This window comes from Stegodyphus dumicola, chromosome X2 (genome assembly GCF_044657685.1).
Source record: "Stegodyphus dumicola isolate Sdum_Otavi_A_Nest chromosome X2, ASM4465768v1".
Classification (NCBI taxonomy): Eukaryota; Metazoa; Arthropoda; class Arachnida; order Araneae; family Eresidae; genus Stegodyphus; species Stegodyphus dumicola.
Genome location: NC_140781.1, coordinates 73,299,418 through 73,321,064, shown reverse-complemented (window position 1 = coordinate 73,321,064; position 21,647 = coordinate 73,299,418). Strand labels below are relative to the sequence as shown.

The following is a 21,647-nucleotide window of genomic DNA, read 5'->3' as shown; positions in this document are numbered from 1 at the left end:
GTTCGGTAAAACCATTGAAACTAGTCCTGTGAAATTTTGAAAATATAACTTGTTTGACTTCCAAATTAATGCAGAAACAGACGAAAATGGAATTTTAATCTATTTTTCATTCAGAAAAATAAATTAGTTAAAAAAAACATATTTTGCAACCATTCATTAAGATTATGAATACGAAATGTCTTACACAAGATATTATATGAAATTAAAAGAAATTAAGTGTCCATATTATGCAATGGGTTTATTTTTTTTTAATATTACTATTTACTAGGTTCTTGAATCTGCACAAATAGTAAAACGTTTTATTAAAAAAAGTCACAGCAAATTTATATACAAAACAAATGTTGATCGGATAAAGCTGCTCTACATTAGTGATATATACACATGCCACAAATACATCATTTAAAGAGAAATTAATTTTTTATAATACATCACAGCTGCCAACTTCTGCAGTTTTTCATCTCCCAGTCTCCTGGTAGATCACCAAATGACCTGGTTTTTAATTTTAGCCTTTACCAAAGAAAATGTTTACCAGAAATTAATAACATTATTGAATTAATGAAATTGAGTAAGTCTATCCTCTTACCCTAATAGTTTTCAGCACAATGCTTCTTACTAAATATTATTTGCCCTTAATCTGTCTTAATCTACTGTAGACATTTAGATATAATTTTATGAAGATTCAAGCAATGTCTAATCATCAGGGGTCATTACTTCATTGGTCATTTAACCATTTCATCACTGAGAACCTTGTACAAGTGCACTAGAGGAGGCGACCAATTTTACACCCATGAGAAAGGGGGGAATCCAAATTTTGATGGAGAACATCCTGGGAGATGCATCCGAGGGTCTACCCTTTCTTCCATACTTTATAAACATCCAAGCCTTCTCCAAGATTCAAACTCAGACCCAACAACATGGTACCTAGCAGTGCTAACAAGTATACCGATCAAAGCTGTTTTTGTCAGTATAAAAGAGTACGAAACTTACAAAATAAAATTTTACAAAGCCAGAAAAAAATAAAATTTTGGATATACAATTAAATATTAAAGTATTTTATATCAAAATCATATGATATAAAACCTAAACCATGCATTATAAAGTTAATTTATGTCAAAATCATATGATATAAAACCTAAACCATGCATTATAAAGTTAATTCATGTCAATCTGAAATTTCGATCGCTAATAAATTATACTCAATAACATAAATCATGTGTTACAAAATGAATTTATACCAGTTTGGAGTTATGAAATAAAGTTTCTGAAATGGCACAAACTTTTTTTGTGTGAAAAATTACGGATTTTTCATATTTCAACATTGGCAGCTGTGATACAAAATTGTATAATACAATATTCAAATTATCTGAGTTAGAAAAAAGAAGCCATTATTGACATTTTTATTTGTTTAACCATATTTTTAAGTGCATTCAACTTGACTTTTAATACATTTTATGCACAAATTATTTTTGGAAATAAAGGAACTGTCAGCAGATATTTATATATAATTTCATATACACAATTATAATACATGACTAATACAAATTACTTCAAGTAACTTATTTCTGTACAAACGTATTTTCTCATTGACCATGAAAGTTAGCTGGTATCTGGCCCAAACTGCACCTATGATTCTGATAGAAGTTCAAAGGAACAGCTTGTTCTTTATTTTGTTAGATAATAACACATCACACTTTGATTAAATAACCAACAGACATATTATGAATTTTTATATAGCATATTACAAATATGATACATAAAAACTTAAATGACAATAAGCTTTGAATTTATCTGATAAATTCATTAAAACTCGTGCCAATCATTTTGGCAATGAAAAATTCCTAATGGAATATAAAATAACAACAAAACTGTCAACACCTGTATGAATTTGATGGCACATAAATTCACTTCAATATGAATCTAGTGGTTTTGCAATGTTCCATGATATCTTTAACTGCATCATTTAGATGAATCCACAGTCTTTTAATGTTTCAAGGTATATGCATCAGTAAAATCAGCCCCACAACTCAGAAAATAAACCCCTATTTGTTTTTTTTCTAGGAGGCAGGTCCTGAATATTAGCCAATTTTCAAAATGCATGAGAAGAATACAGAAACAGAAGTTCATTTAAACTTTCCTTACAAACCTAACCTGGCTTACTATTGATCACAGTTACATAAAATCAGAGAAAAGTTCTTATACGTGTATTGTAATATCATGCTTATTAACTACTGGTGATGATTTGCACTGTTTGGTAACACTGTTGAAAATGGTCGAAGACAAAATACGCAAGTACCATTTTTCCATTACAAACTTTGCTTTTGTTAAAAGATTAATAAGGTAAAACAGTATTATGCACCAATTCTAAAGCAATTTATCTACAGTAGACTGAAGTGGAAATCTAGGAATGGTTGTAGTATCATGGCTAAATAAACTCTTTGTTTTCTTTGTCTCAATATGTAATATTTCAGTCGATTTAATTGCAACCAAATTATTAGGAACTATATCATTTTTTAGTGTTTTTTTCTGATTTGTAGGATGTTCCTTTAGAGTAAAGCCAATATTGTTTTCATGTGTTGAAGAAATTTGAAATTTACCACTTTCTCCTGCAACACTGAAGCTGGTTAAACCTTTAGGACACATTTCATCATGACTAGCCCACTGTTCCTTGCTACTATTATAAAAATTAAAATTCAGAATGTGCTGTTTCTTGAAGTGAAATCCTTCAACAGTGGAATCCCTCGGTTTAACAGATAAGAACCTAGTATTGAAGTTTTCAGGGAACACAGCCTGATTGTTTCTCATCTCAACAGAAGATGTATGGGATTCAGTTATCTCTTTATAAGTTTGACTTTCTGTAACTGCAATGTCATTTTCAATTTTAGGGCTTGTTTTAGCTATCTCAGCTTGTACAGCAGAATACAATCCGTTATTCTGACGCTTAATTCGCATTCTAAGTCTATCTTGGGCACGTTCTTTTTCTTTATAAGCTGGATCTAGTCTTTTAACATGCAATCTAGTCTTCTGTTGTTCTCTCTCCCTCTCTCGGAAACATGGGTCACTCCTCTTCATCTTCATACGCTCTCTCTGGCGTTCCCTTTCTTGTGAACGAAAAACTGGATCTAACCTTTTTAAACGCATGCGGTATCGTCCTTTTTCACGTTCTGCAGCACGAAAGCGAGGATCCTGACGTTTAATCCTCATAACTGTTCTCTGCCGAACTCGTTCCTGTGTTCTGTAATATGGATCCAAACGTCTCTGCTTGGTTTTAAGTTTATTTCTGGTTTTGTAGTCAAATCTGAAATAAAAGAATGCCTTCAGTACCTAAACATATTTTACATAATTCTTCCTGAAATCAAAGATGTCATTACATAAAATATAAATAGCAAAAATGACAGACAGGGTATACTAGTTCTTTTTGAAGAATAAATCAATTAAATTACTTTATGAAATCAAGGTACTGCAGCATACACAGAGCAAACTTTTAAATTTATTAACAGATGAGTTAATTCAAAATAATGTTCAGTATATAACGCTTGGTTTTTCATCTACAAACAGATGCAATTTGTAACACAATACTTCATTAATAGGGTGTAAACTTCCGTTGGAAGTGAATACTGCCAATATCTCCTTGAAAAGAACTGACACAAGCCTTCTATAAACATTAAAGGTATTTTTATTCCTTTCTCTTGCAAAACAGTGGTTAGTTTGCTTCATAATGATAGAAAAAACATTTTCAGGCACCATGTTGAGTTCAATTTACTGAGCAGGTAACAGAAGTGGTTCAAACTAATTTGCATGTTTTTCATACTGCTCTATTACTGGTGTGCACTGGTACAAGGTCATCTTCATACACAGTAACACTTTCAGAGTATAATGTCCTTTAGAACGTGTCACATGAAAGTGATGTGATTATAAAGAACAAAACATGGTCCTAGAGACCACAATACCCAAAAGTGGAAAAGACAGTGAAGGCAAAATCATTACTGAAAATGCATACTTTGCATAGTCCATCCAAGTTTTGCACACCTGACATAACTGAAACCAGTATTTGGCAATCTCTGTAAAAATAGCCTGCTTTGAAAAAGTTTGTTAAAAAGTTATGCTTCATGAAACTTTCAATACATGAATATGAATATCAGAGAGTTAGTCTACTGCTTACAGGAAGTTGGCAGGACACCAGACCTATATAAATGATTTTACAGGTATAGTCCTCACTGCACTACCCGTACAGCTGCATAGGAATTTTGATGAAGAACACCTTGGGACACAGATCTGAGGGTCTCTTACCACCAAATGTTTCAAGTGAACTTTTGATTTGCCAGTATTTTAAGCATCCTCGTATGTTGCACAGGAAGTATACACTTACAAACATCTAAGCCTTCTCTGGGATTTGAACAAGGGCCAAACAATAAAATAGCCAGCACTGCAAGCAGCTATACTGATCATGTCAGCAGCTTACTATATATGTAGGAAATATATGGAGTGGTACCATTCAGAAAAACACACGTCATATATCAGCACAAATGGAGATGAAACATCTTTTGATCACTGGGTGCAATACTGGTAGATTTTATAGCTAATCTTTGATAGCATTTTTTCAACAGGAAAATGAAAACATCTGAAACATCTTACTTTTGAAAGGTCAAGAGCAAACATTAAAAATGTGATAGTGTTACAGGAAGGATTAAGCTAAAGGGGAAAAAAAAAAAAAAAAAAAAAAAAAAAAAAAAAAAAAAAAAAACCTCCCCGTAAGACATAAATTAATGCAATTTAAAAAAAATTTAATTCATAATAAAGTGAAATTCCAAAAAAATTGTGGTGTGAGAAATGCTGCAAAAAATGCAAAAGTTGTAGAATTGCAACTGTAAAATTTGTATCACATTCCATGAAGAGCTTTCATGATTCAATATTTACAGTTTTTCTTTCTTTTCTTCATAAAAGAAATAAAATGGTGTAATTCCCACAGCAATGAATATAGGCTACACAATTATAAAACTTTAAAATTTTATGCGAGGAATAAAATCTGAAGAATCATGACTGGAAATAGAAGAAGGAAGTTGCTCATCTAACATTACCTTCACCCCCTTAACTGAAACATAGATTAAAGCCTACAGAAACTCTCTCTTACATAACTTACTACACTTCACAGATGGCAAGTTGACAGTGCTTGTATAATTGTAAGATATTTTTTTTCTTACAGTTAATAACAAATACGTTTTTACATTCTAATTGTATTTCATGTGTTTGCAGTTTGGATTATCCCTTAATGAGGTAAGAAACTTCAATTCTAATTTAATATTTGCTTATGGAGAATTTATGTTTAGATGACAAACAAATTAACTGTACATTCCTTCAACATTTGATTATGAGACTGAGTGCAAGTTTACTTCATCCGAATGCATAACTCATACCAAGATAAGCTATTAAGAATAAAAAGAGAAAATAAATTCTGTCATAAATTACCACGGTATAGTAGGAAAAAGGCAACCAAATCTTTGAAAAGCAAGACAAAACTAATATAGCTGCATACTGTGCATTTGAAAAACAGAAGCAAGACTGGATACTAGCTGTGAAAATAAGTAGTCAATTGAAAAATTAAACAACAACTATCAGCTAAGGAAATAGAAATGATTGTGAAAAAGGAAAATTTATGGGATTTAATTATTACTGAAAGGATGAAACGAGATGAATAAACACAAGCTACCAAAAGTTTACTCATAGAAGACAACCAAATCATTCTCCAGCAAAATTTATTTTCTCAGAAAACTGTGTACATTAAAAGGAGAAAAGCAAATACAAGCTTGAAGAAGGTATCAACAAAACATTTGAGATCGTGAATGAATTGGTGAAGAAACAAAGGACAGTCATATTGCAGCACTCTTACTCAGTCGCTTACCGGCAACCTACAAAAATCTTTTACAGCTTTAGAAGTGCATCCAAACATGCTAACGCTGGAATATGTAAAAACAAAACTATCAAGGGATGCTCAAGAAGAAAAGAAGGTATGTGAACAGATGAGACAACTGTTTTCAAAACAAATTTCAACACAAAATTCAAACATTTCAGTCAATGAAGATACAATTATTGCACAAAATTAGGGCATCTAGAAAAAGAATGTAGATTCTTCAATGAGACTACAAAGAAAAAATAAAAGTAACCCGCTTTTAAAGAGTAAAAAGAAAGTGAATAAAGGAAATTACAGAAATAAATAAAAAATGAAAGTTGCTGTAAAAAAGGATACACATGAAGATGAAAATAAAGATAAGAAGCTTGAGAAGAGTTCTTATCTTTATTTTCATTGAAGTTATCAAGATATTTTTTTTTCATTCAAAGTTATCAAAGATGAAAAATTTCAAAGCTCAAATTGGTTAGCTGATTCAGGAGCTACATATGACCGATAATAGAAATTTAGCACTCAAATGAAGTCCAAAGGCGGAGAAAGATAATTATACTGTACAGATGACAAAGATAATGAAATAGAAGTAAAACTTGTAGACGTTTTATACGTTCCTGAAGAATACGTCAAAGAAGGGCAAAACATTACAAACAAAGAGTTTATAATTGAATTTGAAGAAGACATCTGCAGAATAAATAAGAAAAATAAAAACATAGGCACTGCTAAAACAGAAGAAAATTTATATAAGATAAACGAATCACAAAAGAAAAAAGCCAAAATTCCCATTATAAAAGTGGAAACAGCATGGATCTTTAGCACACAAGACTAGGATACAGAAATTCTAAATCAGTCAAGAGGCTGAAGAATGATGACCTGGGAACCAGAATAAGAATTGATAGAGAAATTAAAAAAGAATGTGAATTTTGCATCAGAAGCAAGATGTCTGAATAGCTGTATTGCAAGCTAAACAACTACAGACCTAAATCAATTTTGGACTTAATATACAGCAGCACAGCTTATTGCCTAGTTCCAAAGCAGAAAAGAAATAAACTGGATGAAAAAGAAGAAAAAGGAATTTTTGTTGGATACAGTGACTGTACAAAAAGAATACAGAATTTTTTTGACACAAACAACACTGCCATTAAAAGAAGCGTAATATTGATGAATACAAAAAAGCAGGAAATACCTTATCAAATAAATGATCAGAATGAGGAAATACAATGGACTTTTAAGGAAAGTGAATCAAGAAAAATCATGTCCAGATGCGACAACAGAAGGAATCAAAATTGAAGACATTCCCCTATTACTGAGAAGACCCCAAAGAATTACCAAGGGAATCCTGCCAAACAGATTCTTGTGCATAACAAAGAATGAAGAAATCAAATCAAATTAATAAAATCAATTAAGAAATAATCATTCTTTTAATCAATATTACGCTTTTTCTAAACACTAACAAGAATTGCAAACATTTTCAACCAAAAAAAGGAATTGTTGTTGAAATCCACAAAAGAAGAAATAGAATCATTAAAGAAAAATAAAACATGGGAACTAGTTGATCTTCCAAAAGGAAATAGAACAACTGGAAGTAAATGGACTTTCAAAATAAAATACGATGCTTCAGGAGATGTTATGCAATATAAAGCTTGTCTAGTAGCTAAATGATATTGCTAAAAATCTGGGCTGAAATATTTGCACCAGTGATAAAATACACAACAGTAAGGACTATCTTGGCAACAGCAGCTCAAAAGAACATGCATGTAAATCATTTCAATGTAAAAACAGCTTTTCTATATGAAGACCTGAAAGAACAAACAAAGCAACATGAAGGCTACCTCTTGTAAAGAGAAGCAAATGTCTCTAAATTAAACAAAACTATATATGGTGTTGGAACTTTTCATAGGATAGAGGGCGCTGTTGCGCCAAAGGAATTCTGTTTTTTTTTTTTTTTTTTACATTATGTAACTGTAGTTCGCCATTGCGATGTATGTGTATTTCTGTGATATATTTTGGTGTTTTCATTAAATATAAATGAAAGATATCGTCATGAATATTTTGTATCCAAATCAAGATCAAATTTACCACTGATGCAAACTCATTTAAACAAAATATAGTTCGAACAAGAATAGTCGAGTTATTACTAGCCTTTCGAACTACGCATTAGTATCGTTAATCGCTTCGTAAAATGTGGTGCTGTCGCCGGGAATTATCGTAATGGTGGGGTGAGTAAATAGTTTTGTTGAAAATTTGGTTGAATAGAATATTTTGTAATTGTTGAAGTAGTAGGGTTGTTTGATGTTGTTGATCTTGTTTGGTAAAAATTTACAACTTTAGGTTTCGCATTTACTGAATATTTGCATTGGTATTTGCAAGTAAGAAAATGTTGTGCTTTCTTAGAATTAGAATTTGTTGTTAATGCTTGAAGTGTGATTTGTTGTTAAAAATTACAGTTTGTTTTCTTAGAATTCTAGAATTAGAATTTATTGTTAAAGTATTTGAGGGGTAAAATTTGTTGCTAGAAACTGTGAAAATGGCTAAATTGTTAAAGCTTCGAACTAAGCGTGACACACATCGTGAACAAACATTAAAGTTAGTAGAAAAAATAAACATATATTTGAATGAATCAGATATTGATATAGATGTATGTGATTTATATTTAGAACAGTTGAATAGTAAAATTGAAATTATTAACATACTAAATAGTGACATTGATGAATTGTTGAAAGAAGAACAAGAAATTAAGGATGAAATTAAAACAGTAGATGAATATAACGAAAAAATAATACCAGTTAAAGTAAATTTGCAAAATAAAATTAAATCAATTAGAAAAGTTCCATATCAGTCAGGTGAAAACTTCCTAAACTTTCGCTTCCTCGATTCTATGGTGAGCCTTCAGAATATTTAGATTTTTGGAATCAGTTTGAGAATTCTGTACATAATAATTCTAATTTAACTGAGGTTGACAAATTTTGCTATTTAAAGTCGTTATTAGGTGGTAAAGCCCTAGCTAGCATCAAAGGATTCTCAATTATTCCAGAGAATTATAAACAGGCTGTTAAATTAATTTCTGAAACATTTGGCCAAAGAGACATTTTAATAAATGCCCACTTGTCAAATTTATTAAATCTGGCACCTGTAAAAAATGCTTCTAACATTCAGGCCCTTTGTAACCTTTATTTTGAAGCCCAAACTCAAATTAGATGTTTAGAGGAATTAAATGTCAAATCGGAAACATACACAACAATACTGACTAACATAATACTAAAAAATCTGCCAGGAGAATTGACTCTTGAATTTTCTAAGCAAAATATAAATAATTGTCATGATTTACAGGAATTGATGAAGTTTTTACACAATCCTATTAGTGCAAGAGAAAAGGCATTCCGTATTAATTCTAATAATGTATCTTCATATAATAATTTTCATTCTAACCAACACAAACAAAACAATTTTCGAAATCAGAAACGAAACTTCCCTCCGAGTCGCAATAATCAACACGCGTCAGTAATAGAATTTATGGCGAAAACTTCCAAAGTTTGTTTATTCTGCAGTCAAGGTCACTGTAAGACTGAATGTGAGAACATGACTGTGCAACAAAAAAGAGATAAATTAATTAAAAAAAGGAGATGTCTGTTATGTTGTAACACAAACTGTTTTGTGAAAAAATGTAATGCTAAACAGTGTTCATTCTGCTTTGGTAGACACGCCAAAGCTATTTGTTTTAAATTTGAAAATTCTAGCAAGTGTAAATCTAATTCAAAACCGGAAGAAGAAAAACCAAAGGAATTGGAAATTCAGCCTACTATTTCGAATTCAGTTGTAAATGATAGGAATGTGATTTTATTACAGTGTGTTAGGACAGAAATTGTTAGTCGTAAATTGTCAGGTATAGTTATTGCAATGTTTGATAACGGTAGTGAGAAGAGTTTTATTAAAAGAAATGTATCTATGAAGTTGGGATTAAAATGTCTAGGGTCAGAAACATTAAAGATTTATTCATTTGGAGCAAAGGATCCTAGGTTGCAAACATGTCGCAGAGTTGAAGTGAGATTGGGAAATATTTTAGATGGAAATGAAGTCGTAATACAGGCGTTGGAAACAGATGAAATTTCGAGGGCGGCGATTAATTTGCCGAATGAGCGTACAAGAGCTGAAATGGAAGCCAAGGGATTAACTTTAACGTGGGGTTATAATCAAGCGTCAGATGATAATGAAATTTCCTTGTTAATAGGTATAGATTTTTATTGGAAGTTGACAAAAGGTTTTGAAAGGTTAAATATATCTTTGGTAGCTGTAAACACAGAACTTGGATGGTTCTTGCAGGGAAATTGTGATGATATGAGTAAAACGGCTGCTGTGAACTTAGTTTTAGGTGATCAAAGCACTGTATCAGCTGAACTCAGGCGTTTCTGGGAACTGGAAAGTTTAGGTATTGAAAACAAGGAAGCGGAGTGTTTGACTTTAGTGGAACAGGAGATACTTGATGAATTTAATAATTCTGTTGGGTTCGTAGATGGAAGATATTGTGTAAAGTTGCCGTGGAAACCAGGTATGCAGGAGAAATTAGCAAATAATAGAGAAGTGGCTCGGAAACGTTTCGATAGTCTGGTTAGGAGATTTAGAAATGATACCGCTTTTTATGAGGATTACAAGAAGGTAATTGATGATTATCATAGGGAAGGTATCATTGAGAATTCGTCGTCAGATACTGAAGTGTCATATTCTGAGCAGTCATTCTACTTACCCCACCATGCTGTCATTCGTGAGGACAAATCTACTAGTCGACTTCGAATCGTGTTTGATGGTTCTTCTCATGAAGGAGGACAACTTTCAATTAATGACTGTTTATTTAAAGGACTAAACTTGTATCCAAATCTATTTGAAATGATTTTAAAGTTTCGACAAAATACAATCGCCTTCACAGCGGATATAAAGCAAGCGTATCTACAAATTTTGATCGATCCTAGTGATAGAAAATTTACTAGATTCTTCTGGACTGATGATATCGGTTCTAATTCATATCAAGAAATGAACTTTAATAGAGTTTTATTTGGACTAAAACCAAGTCCATATTTGTTAGCTGCAACTCTGAAATATCATTTTGATAAATGTAAAGAAGAATTTCCCGATACTTGCAAATTACTGTCAGAATGGTTTTATGTCGACGATTTGATTGGAGGCGAAGAAGACTTGCAAGCGGCTTTGAAAATTACGACTGAAAGTGTAGAAATTCTCAAAAGATGTGGCATGATATTACGAAAATGGAAAATCAATTCCATGGAACTGCGTAAGCTGTGGAAAGATGCTGAGTTCGACATCGATGAGGAAAAGAGCTCAAGTACAGGACTTGACTCACCATCCAAGGTGTTGGGTCTAGTTTGGGATCCAGATGCGGACAGTATATCTTTTAACGTAAAAGAATTATCAAAGTTTGTCAAGAACGGAACTGCTTCGAAAAGGTTTATTCTTCGAGTAGTGGGTCGTATTTATGATCCTATCGGATTTCTTGGGCCTTTCATCATAAAGCTGAAGTGCATTCTACAGGAACTGTGGAGTCATGACATAGACTGGCATGATAAACTTCCATCGTCACTGGATCACAAGTGGCAGTTGTGGTGCAGTGAAATCAAACACTTAGAAGATCTCCAAATTCCTAGATGTTATTTTTCAAATTTGAACTGTAAATTTATTTCATTTGAAATTCATTCTTTTTCAGATTCATCTCTTTTAGCCTATGGAACTGTATTGTATTTAAGAGCTATATCTGAATATGGGAGGATAAGTATCAGTTTTATTTGTTCTAAAAGTCGTGTAGCTCCTCTGAAAGGTCTTACATTACCAAGACTGGAATTAATGGGAGCTTTATTGTCCGCAAGATTAGTCCATCAAGTAAGTAAATGTCTTAAATTTAATACTTCTAGTTATTTTTGGACTGACTCGATGATTACATTATGTTGGATTAAGGGACAAGCTAGTAAATACAAAAATTTCGTAAAAAATAGAATAGAAGAAATTCAATCTTTATCAGATACCAATAATTGGGCTCATTGCCCTGGTAAGGATAACCCTGCAGATATCTTGTCCAGAGAAATTTCTGCAGCAAATTTAGCTACAAACCATCTTTGGTGGCACGGTCCACCGTGGCTAAGCCAATCACCTGAATACTGGCCTACTGAAAGAGAGAACTTAAAATCTACAGACGTAGACTTAGAGCTAAAAAGAGAATTTGAAAGTACAGTGCAAAATAACTGTTTGGTAGAAAATTCGAAATTTATTTTAGATTTAAGGAAATATAGTTGTTCGTTAAAAGTACTAAGAGTAACTGCACTAGTTAAACGGTTTGTTAATAAACTTCAAAAACTACAAACGATTGCAGGTCCCCTCACAGCAGAAGAACTTCAAAATGCTGAAATAGACTGGATAAAACATGAGCAAAACATAGAGTTCAACTTAGAATTGCAGAACCTTAAAAATGGTAAATCGATTCCTAAAAACTCTCCACTTTCGAATTTAGCCCCATTTCTCGACAGTTGTGGTGTATTGCGCATAAAAGGAAGGTTAGAACAAGGAGCGTTTACAAAGGATGAAGCTCATCCTATACTTCTTCCTAAGCAGTCTTAATTTACAGAGTTAATTATTATTCGAGAACATAATAAAATTTTTCATGGTGGAGTTACATTTACGCTAGCCAAAATTAGGTCTAGATTTTGGATTCCACAAGGTAGACAACTTATAAAAAGAGTATTAGGTAACTGCCTAATTTGTCGAAAGTATAAGTTGAAACCAGCTAAACAAATAACTAGTCAACTACCTAAATGTAGAATTACTGAAAACCCTACTTTTACTGTAACTGGCATAGATTTCACTGGCCCAGTTTTAATAAAATCAGGAAAGGATATGCCTCAAAAGGCTTACATAACATTATTTACATGCAGTGTTACTAGAGCTGTGCACATAGAATTAATCACAAATATGTCAACAAAAAATTTTATTTTGTCATTAAGGAGATTTTTAGCTAGGAGAGGAAATTGTAAAGCTATCATTTCCGACAATGCTAAGAGCTTTAGAGCCACTAATGAAATTCTTAAAGAATTAGCAAAAATTATAATAGATTCAAAATTGAAAGATTTCATATCAATAAACGGCATAACTTGGCAATATATTGTGCCTCACGCGCCTTGGTGGGGTGGTTTTTATGAAAGGCTTATGAAAAGTATCAAAGATCCTTTGAGAAAGGTTCTCGGAAGGGCTCTTCTTAACTTTGAGGAAATGATGACTATTCTATCAGAAATTGAGTTAGTTTTAAATCATAGACCTCTTACTTATGTCCATAATGAAATAAAAGAGCCAGAAGCTCTTACACCTGCCCATTTCTTGTTTCCAGGGCAAGAAAATATTTCTTATCCTGTACATTTCGCCGACCTTTTCAGGAATGAACCATTGAACAGGCAGACTTTGACTAGGAGAAAACTGTATCAAACTAATCTTTTGAAACAAATTTGGAAAATGTGGAAGGAGAATTATCTCCTCGAATTACGGTCTGCGCATACTTTTCTAAATCCATCTCCTGAAAGGAATCTTAAAAAGGGTGAGGTTGTATTGCTGGAGGGGTCGACGAAATCAAAATTTTTATGGCCTATTGGAATTATAGAAGTTTATAAAGGTAGGGATGGGTATGTGCGTTCATGTTTGATTCGTACTTCTCAAGGACTTTATCGAAGACCCGTCCAATTAATCTATCCTTTTGAAGTTTAAAGTTATATATATATATGTTTGTTTCATGTATTGTACTTAATTTGCAATGTAGTTTTCAGTATTAATTTGTGCATATTGATTTTGATTATATCTAAATATATTATTGATATGTAAATTTAATGTGCTCTTAAAAGAGCACAGGTGGGGTGTGTTGGAATTTTTCATAGGATAGAGGGCGCTGTTGCGCCAAAGGAATTCTGTTTTTTTTTTTACATTATGTAACTGTAGTTCGCCATTGCGATGTATGTGTATTGCTGTGATATATTTTGGTGTTTTCATTAAATATAAATGAAAGATATCGTCATGAATATTTTGTATCCAAATCAAGATCAAATTTACCACTGATGCAAACTCGTTTAAACAAAATATAGTTCGAACAAGAATAGTCAAGTTATTACTAGCCTTTCGAACTACGCGTTAGTATCGTTAATCGCTTCGTAACATATGGACTGAGACAGGCAGACAGAAACCGGAATAACAAAATAACTGAAATCATGTGCAAACAAGGATATATTGAAGGAAGGGCTGATCCCTGTTCCTTCTCATTAAACAAGTAAATTAAAGAAATTATATAACCGCATATGTTGAGGCATATTAGTTGTAAGTGATAGGTATGAATCAATTCAAGATGTTAAACAAATTCTCAAAGAATATACCGACATTCAAAATCTTGAAAAAGTACCCACAGATCTAGGAATCGAAATTAAAAGAAAAACATTCGCTCTGAAATCGGGCTTCGCAATATCTGGCAACCTTTGCTCTGTGAGACGGCCACTAATTTGTTTCTGTCTCCTTCCTGGGGAATGGTCTTAACTTCCAAGCAATGGGATGTTCTGCTGACCCTTCGCATGTGGTTTTTATCATCACAACTCCAGCACTTTAGGATAGGTTTGTTAGCACGCCTATTCCACCACAAGGCATTGATTTCCCTGGTTAAACAGTCTAGATGATCAGTTTTGCCACTGGCTTCTGAACTTCAGACGCTTTGATGGGTGGCGGTCACTACAAGTTACCTTCTGGGCGGTCTCAAATTTTATGGCACTAAAGTGCTCTTTAGATCCCTGATGCCATTGAAGACCCTCAAGTAATTATGGAGAAGTCATTATATCCACAAAGAGTGATTGTATAGTGTGACATTTGGGCAGAGGCTGCATCTGGGCCGTACATCTTTGAAGATACCATCGGAAATGCATTAAGAGTGAACAGTGAATGGAACCCAAATCTGTTAAGAGAGCTTTTGTGGTTTGAACTGGATTGTATGAATGCAGATCTTGTGATCTGACAACATGTAATTTCTTCCTGTGAGAGTATTTGAAATCTGTACGCCATGATGCCACAATATTTTCGGACCTTAAGGCTTAAAAATTAAGGAAAATTTCATTGAAAGAACAAAAGTGTGTATGCAGAGATGTGAAGATCATTTGAATAATGTACTTCATAGTCACTAGAAAAGTTGCTCAAAGTTTTCCTCCAGCAGGAGAAAATTAGCTGAAAGCTGTGGAGAAATAAAATATCATTTTGGTTGGGATGACTTATTAGTAGATATATATGACAGAGAAAAGCTACTTGTGAAAAATGTCTTGTCATACAATTATTATCATGACTTATTTGCACTTTATGATAACCTTGAGACTCAAATATAAGCTCTTAAATCTCTAGGCATTACCACAGACAAAAGTGCTGCTTTACTTTATCTTTTAGTTGAATAATGCATGCTTGAAGATTTTCTTAAAGCTTGGCAAAGAAGCCCAAATACTGACCAGGGCAGCGATCTGAATGACTGACTCGACAGTTTACTAAAATTCTTGAAATCTGAAGTTGAGTCTGAACAGCAGATAAATTTAGTAGTGGATGGATTTGGACTTCGAAAAGGAGTTTCAATTAAAGGGAAAAACTGTAAGAAAATTCACAAGCAATCTCATACAGCTGCTAGCTTGTGAAAATTCACACGGAAAGCTATGTACGTTTTGTAATGGTAAACATGATTGTTTGAACTGCTTCAAAGTGCCAAAAATGGCCCAAGTAGATAAACAAAAATTTTGAAGGAGAAAAGATGCTGTTTCAAATGTTTCAGAGTAGGACATTGTTTGGACAAATGCTAAAATTTTGTGAGATGTACTGCTTGTAACAAGGTTCATTGTGTAATGATGTGTACTATACAGCCTAATTATAAAATAGCAATAGTAAAATCTACCTCCAATACAAACGATAAAACAGATAGAAAAGATAAGTCAATTAATCTGTTTACTTTTTCTAATTCACCTTAAGTTGCAGACTTTACAGTTAAATTTGGTTGGGAAAGTTCGGGTTTCAAATTATTGCATCAACAAAAATTATTCACTCTTCAGAGGATCTACAACTGGTGAAAAACTTACATAATGTATATAAAATTGAACTAGGTAATTCAGACAGTAAATTTTTCTGCAATTTCAATCTTTCTGACCAATATGACATATATAATACTCTTCAATAAAAAAGAAATGGATAGCCGAATTAAAATCTTTGAACACTGCAATCACTGTCACCGATGACAAAAAACCATCCAACTGATGTTTTAATTGGCATCAACGTGTTGGGGAGGCGAGGTTCTTCATAGGAAAAAGACGGATTTTATCTTGTAGACCAGTTGCTACAGAAACATATTTAGGATGGATATTGATAGAGAAGACAAGTTCACCCATTTTTGCTCAAGATACTACAGCAATAATCATATCAATATTCATGAAGGAAGCCACTATCTCCAATGTTTTTATGAGGGTAAGTTGAAAAATAAGTTTCCCCTGTCGACTGTGGTCAGAGTTGTGTATGAAAGTCAAAAAATAGAATGAGACATTAAAGATATGACATACCTTTTTTTTTCCACATAGGTACCAAGTACATTGAGACACTTGTCATATCGCTTGATAAGCTTCAAAAAGCCCTCAAGGAAAAAATCAGTGCTTTGCATATGGAAGAAGTAAAGTTGTGAAATTTATTCAACATGGATATTTTACATCAGTCACGTATAAGAAATTGAACACATTAAAAACATATGTTGATAATGAGGGCCTTCTTCGATTGAAGACAAGGATCACTTTCAGGAAAGATTTCTTAGATTTTTGGAATCCCATTATTTTGCCTCCAGATCATGGAACTGTTAAACAATTGATAATAACCAAACATTCTAAAAATCATCCTGCTGGATCCTAGATTTTGTTCATTATATTAAGGGAGCATTATTGGATTCTAAACATGAGAAAAACTATAAGGTCAGTTAGTATATCCAAATGCATTACTGCATAACACATGGCAAATGGAACATGACTTCTATAAGTCCTTTCTTCCCATAAAACAGGGTAAAGGATTCTGCTGTTCTGGAAAGGTCAGGTTTGACATGACCTTTGTATTTAAAGGAAGGAAGCAAATATTTGATTTGTATTCACACATGTGCAGTCTATCGTATAGTATTTTTTTACTGATAAACTGACACTTCAGACTTTGATAAAACTGGTGAAAATTCCCTCAACAAATGGCTAAAGTATCAACAAAAATTTATCAAGGATGTTAGAAAAAGTTTTAGGCCTGAATGTTTAAGACATTTAAATCAAAGAAATAAGCATGAGAAATATAGTAAAAAAAATCAGACTCTGACATTGTGCTGACTGCAAATGATGGTACAAAATGTGTTGAATGGCCAATGGGTCCTGTAATGCAGTTGCTTCCTGGTAGAGATAAGATAACACGTCTAGTTTCCTTCAAGACAAGGTCTAAGCAAGGTTCTTAAGGCCAATGCAGACAATAAGACAAGGTTCTTAAGGCCAATGCAGACAATATTTCCACTTGAAGTCTGTTTGGTAGTACTTGAAAACCTGGTAACAAATGGAGGAACTGAAGACATGAATGAAGAAAATCCTGGTGGACCAAAGATTTACCTGCCTGATATGAAGAAGCTTACAACCAAAAGTGGCAGAACAATAAAGGCCTCCCAGAGACTGGACTTATAAAAACTTTAAAACTTTAATATGTTCCATTTGGGTTAAGCTGCCTCCTGATAAATTAAGTTGGAAGGATGTCACATCTAAAGTTTTACTAACTCCATGTTCAATGATTTTATTTTTCTAGTGGATTTTCACTGAGTTTGGAACTGGTAATGTGTGTAAATTTTACTTTTTTATGCTATGTAAACAATTAAAGATAAGAATTCCTTTCGGTGTAGAAAAGTTTTTTTAAAATTAAATATGTTAATTATTCCCTTTGCCAAATTGTACAAATACTGGTAACATATTTTACTCCCTGTGTTAATACTGTTATTGGTCCCAATGCAATTTACTAGCCAGCAGATATTTGATAGTGGCATGCAGAAAGCTCAATTAGTGGAAATACAAGTTACATTTACATGGTGCCAACTTTTTTTAGTTGAGTATTATATTCTCCAATCAAAAGGGGGTATATATATTTTTTTTCTTTGCTGGTGGTCCGGATTTTGTGCTATATTATACTTACAAACATTAGCAAAATGAAGCAAAGTGACATGAAAAAAAATGCTTGAAAACCGATCAAAAAGGTTTATGTGATGAATAAAACAAAGTCTTTTATTGTCTTAAAAGCAAATCTCATAAATTATCAACACTTTAAAAAATTTAAACATCTTTTCTCTCAATCTACACACACTCACAGATAAATATGTATTTATAAATCAGCATTTTAAAATAACTTCAACTCAGTAACTTAACTTTCTATTACAGTAGTTTCTCATATTATGTTCAATCATACACTTACAGATTTATTTTTAATATGACTTTGTTATATTGATTTGAAATTGCAGTAAATAAATAAATGCATTGGTATTTTTAGAATAATCTAAAAATTATCTATACAAGATTTTGACTTTGAGCATGCCAAAGAATTTCAAACCATTTTGATTAGAAATAAAAATTAAAAAACTTTTTCTTTCATATCAGTTAAAGTACACTGTTAGCCTATTCTCTTTCATCTCATAACGAACATATACAGTGCACAGCATAATAGTATGTTAAATATAAAACTTATTTATAAAAGAAATATATTTTAGGTATTTATGAGCAAATCAAAACCAAGCGCAATAATCACAGAAAACACCTAAAAACAGAGACGTCAATTTAATAAACATTAATTTACACTTACTGCAAGAAAAACTTTTCATCTATGGGCAATGCCTGAATGTTGCATGCAATCTGCTGTGAAAGGGCTTCAGCTGGTATGAGATGCTTCTGCTCTGTGCAGATGCTAGGATCAGGATGGGAAGGCCAGTCTCTGATGACCAATGACATTTCCTCTGTATGCCTGTTGCCAATACGAAGTTTATCTGAACCAATAACATCAAGTTTAGAACTACCATTTTCTGTAGGTAGGCTAAAGGAAATATCAAAATTAATGATATTAAAAGCTCAGATTCCAGTAATAAATTAAATACATGTTTAAGTTTCAGAATAAATAATAGTATTATTCATATTAACTTGTGGGATTTTACCTTGCCCCCACATTTCTTCACCATCGACGCTGATGCCACATCCTAATTTTCCCCACTAGCACATATGTGTTAAGAATCTCGACTCTGCAGGACTGTCAAAAACAATTCTTCCCTACTGTTACACACACTGTTCGCTACTGAGATTAATGTTATTCTTACGCTATATGTATTTTGATTTATTAAAAGAATTGATTCTTTGCAAATTGGTGTTTAATAATCATCTAAAATCCCAAACTAGTGACTCTGGATATGAGATGAATGTATTTTTAATAGATCGAACATGTCTATAAACGGTGATACTAGTGTTTGAATGCAAGCATCTGAAATTAACAGAATTTCTGTTAAAGTGCCACCTTTCTGAAAAGACAATCCAAGTATATGGTTTCAACAAATTGAAAGCCAGTTTATTAATAATAAGATAACTGCCGATGTCACAAAATATCACATCATTGTGGGCCACAATCGTGACCAACATCTAACGTCACGTATGAGATATAATTGATTCTCCTCCAGTCGTTGATGCATATGACACTCTTAAAAAAAGATTAACTGAAGTTTTTTCAGACTTTGTAAAACAAAAAATAAACTTTTGAGAGATATCAATTTAGGTGACAAACAGCCATCTATTTTACTCTCACAAAATACACAAAAATCAGAAGAGGCCTCTACTGGCCTCTTCTGATATCAAACTTAAAAAATTAGCAGCTAGGGCTGACAAAATCTCTGACACCCTGTGTTAGTCCCAACTCCTGTTCAACTTCATGCCATGGTAGTCAAATTGAAAGTAACTAATTCTACTGATGCAAATGATGCTTTGAATAATTTGAAGAAACAAGTATTTGATTTAAAATTTTAAAAAAAAGTAGATAAACTTTTTGCATTGTATTCTCGTGTTTGATCTCACTCTCGAGGTCATTTTAATTCTAGATCTAGATTCTTGCCAACAAATAACCAAAACCAAAAAGCATCTGTGTGTTGCTCTCGTGTAATTTTCTCTATGCATTTCATAGCATATGATTTAAAAACTTCCGATTGATGGTAATAACATAAAATGTATACACAAATAGGAAATTATTTTCTGCGCGTAAAAAGAATATTAATGAAATTGGTAAGTCCTTTGAAATACATTTTATAATATTACTGAATCTTTAATTTGCTGTGCCTATCATTTAAGCCATCTCTTCAAAATCATTAAACAATGCTGTGATGATTTTCTAGAAAGTATGCAAAATTTAAAAACAGTGGCACAGCTAGGAGTGTCAAGGGGCCCCAGGCACAGCATCCAGGGAGCGCTAAATTGATGTTACGAAATTTTTGAAAAAAATGTTTTTCATTCACTCTGTTGGGCGTATTTGATCTGCTAGGCACACCTCAAGCACTTTTGTTTGCCCTGCCTCCTTCAAACATCATCACGCCTTCTCCATCAGTAAGTTTTCCCTCTTCTAGTGCCTCTGTCAGTCATTTTGTGAAAAAGCCATTAAATGGGACAACCCATGCAATTTTGAATCAGAAAACTAGAAGTCTAAGCATGTGTGGTGATGAACACCCACAGGCAAAGTAATTGTTGCATCCTTGTATACAAAAAAACTTTTAAGAACACTTTTTTTTTTTTTTTTTGTCAACACAGGAGCTGATTTGTATGCCTTGCCTCCTACTCCATAAGACCATTTAAAACCAACATCCTACTGAATTTAGTTGCAGAAAATGGTATAAAAATAGATGTCTACAAAAAACATTTAGTAAATTTAGACATAGGTCTTTGCCAAATTTTTCCATGGACTTTTTTTATTGCTAATGTCTCGGAAAATATTTTGGGCGCAGTTTTTTTTTAGTAATTACGGCATTGTTGTAAATTTGAAATCCAAAAAAAATTAATTGACAGCATGACTAACGTTATGTCAGATGGCAAGATATCCTAAGATATTGTACCTAAAATGACAGTTTTATAACCATTACATGTACAGGGGTTGGACAAAAATATGGAAACAACCTCCTAAAATGCATGTTTGAACTGAAATGTTTATTCTTGCAAGGCTGTTGGTGGTGCTGATCTGTTTGCTCACTAACACTGTCAGTACAACATACTCAATGCGTTGCAAGTGTTATTTGCTATCGGGACAATGTTCTGAGAAATTGTGGGTGCATCATGTCGGAGCTAAATGAATTCGTCATGGGCAAATCTTTGCAGCTCATATGGTGGGTGCTTCCATAACCAATGTAGCTGAAGTGTTTGGTGCTTCAGAAAGCACAGTATACAAGATTTTTAAGTATACAGGAATCGCATCCGATAAATCACAGTGTGGTTGAAAATGTGTGTTGAGAGATCATGACAAATGATCTCTCAACAATAAAGAAAACTGAGATGCAAAATAAGAGGACTACAGCCACAAAAGTGACTGCTGAACCGAACATTGTACTTGCAAACCCTTTCAGCACCAAAACCGTATGAAGGAAGCTCCAGAAGCAGGGTACTTTTGGGCGAGCTGCAATTCAAAAGCCACTCATCAGTGA

At 32.9% G+C, this 21,647-nt stretch overlaps 1 protein-coding gene across 1 annotated transcript in view; it reads right to left on the bottom strand.

Moving 5' to 3' along the window:
* Nucleotides 1–277: 277 nt before the first annotated feature.
* Nucleotides 278–21,647, bottom strand: part of LOC118195842 (uncharacterized) — a 50,950-nt gene continuing 29,580 nt past the window's right edge. Inside the window, exons 3-4 of the mRNA XM_035367175.2 lie at nucleotides 18,791–19,018; nucleotides 278–3,295 (exon numbers count right to left, since the gene is read on the bottom strand). Of these exons, the coding sequence (XP_035223066.1) occupies nucleotides 2,362–3,295; nucleotides 18,791–19,018 (1,162 nt within the window). The 3' untranslated portion in view covers nucleotides 278–2,361. The remainder of the gene's footprint in view (nucleotides 3,296–18,790; nucleotides 19,019–21,647) is intronic.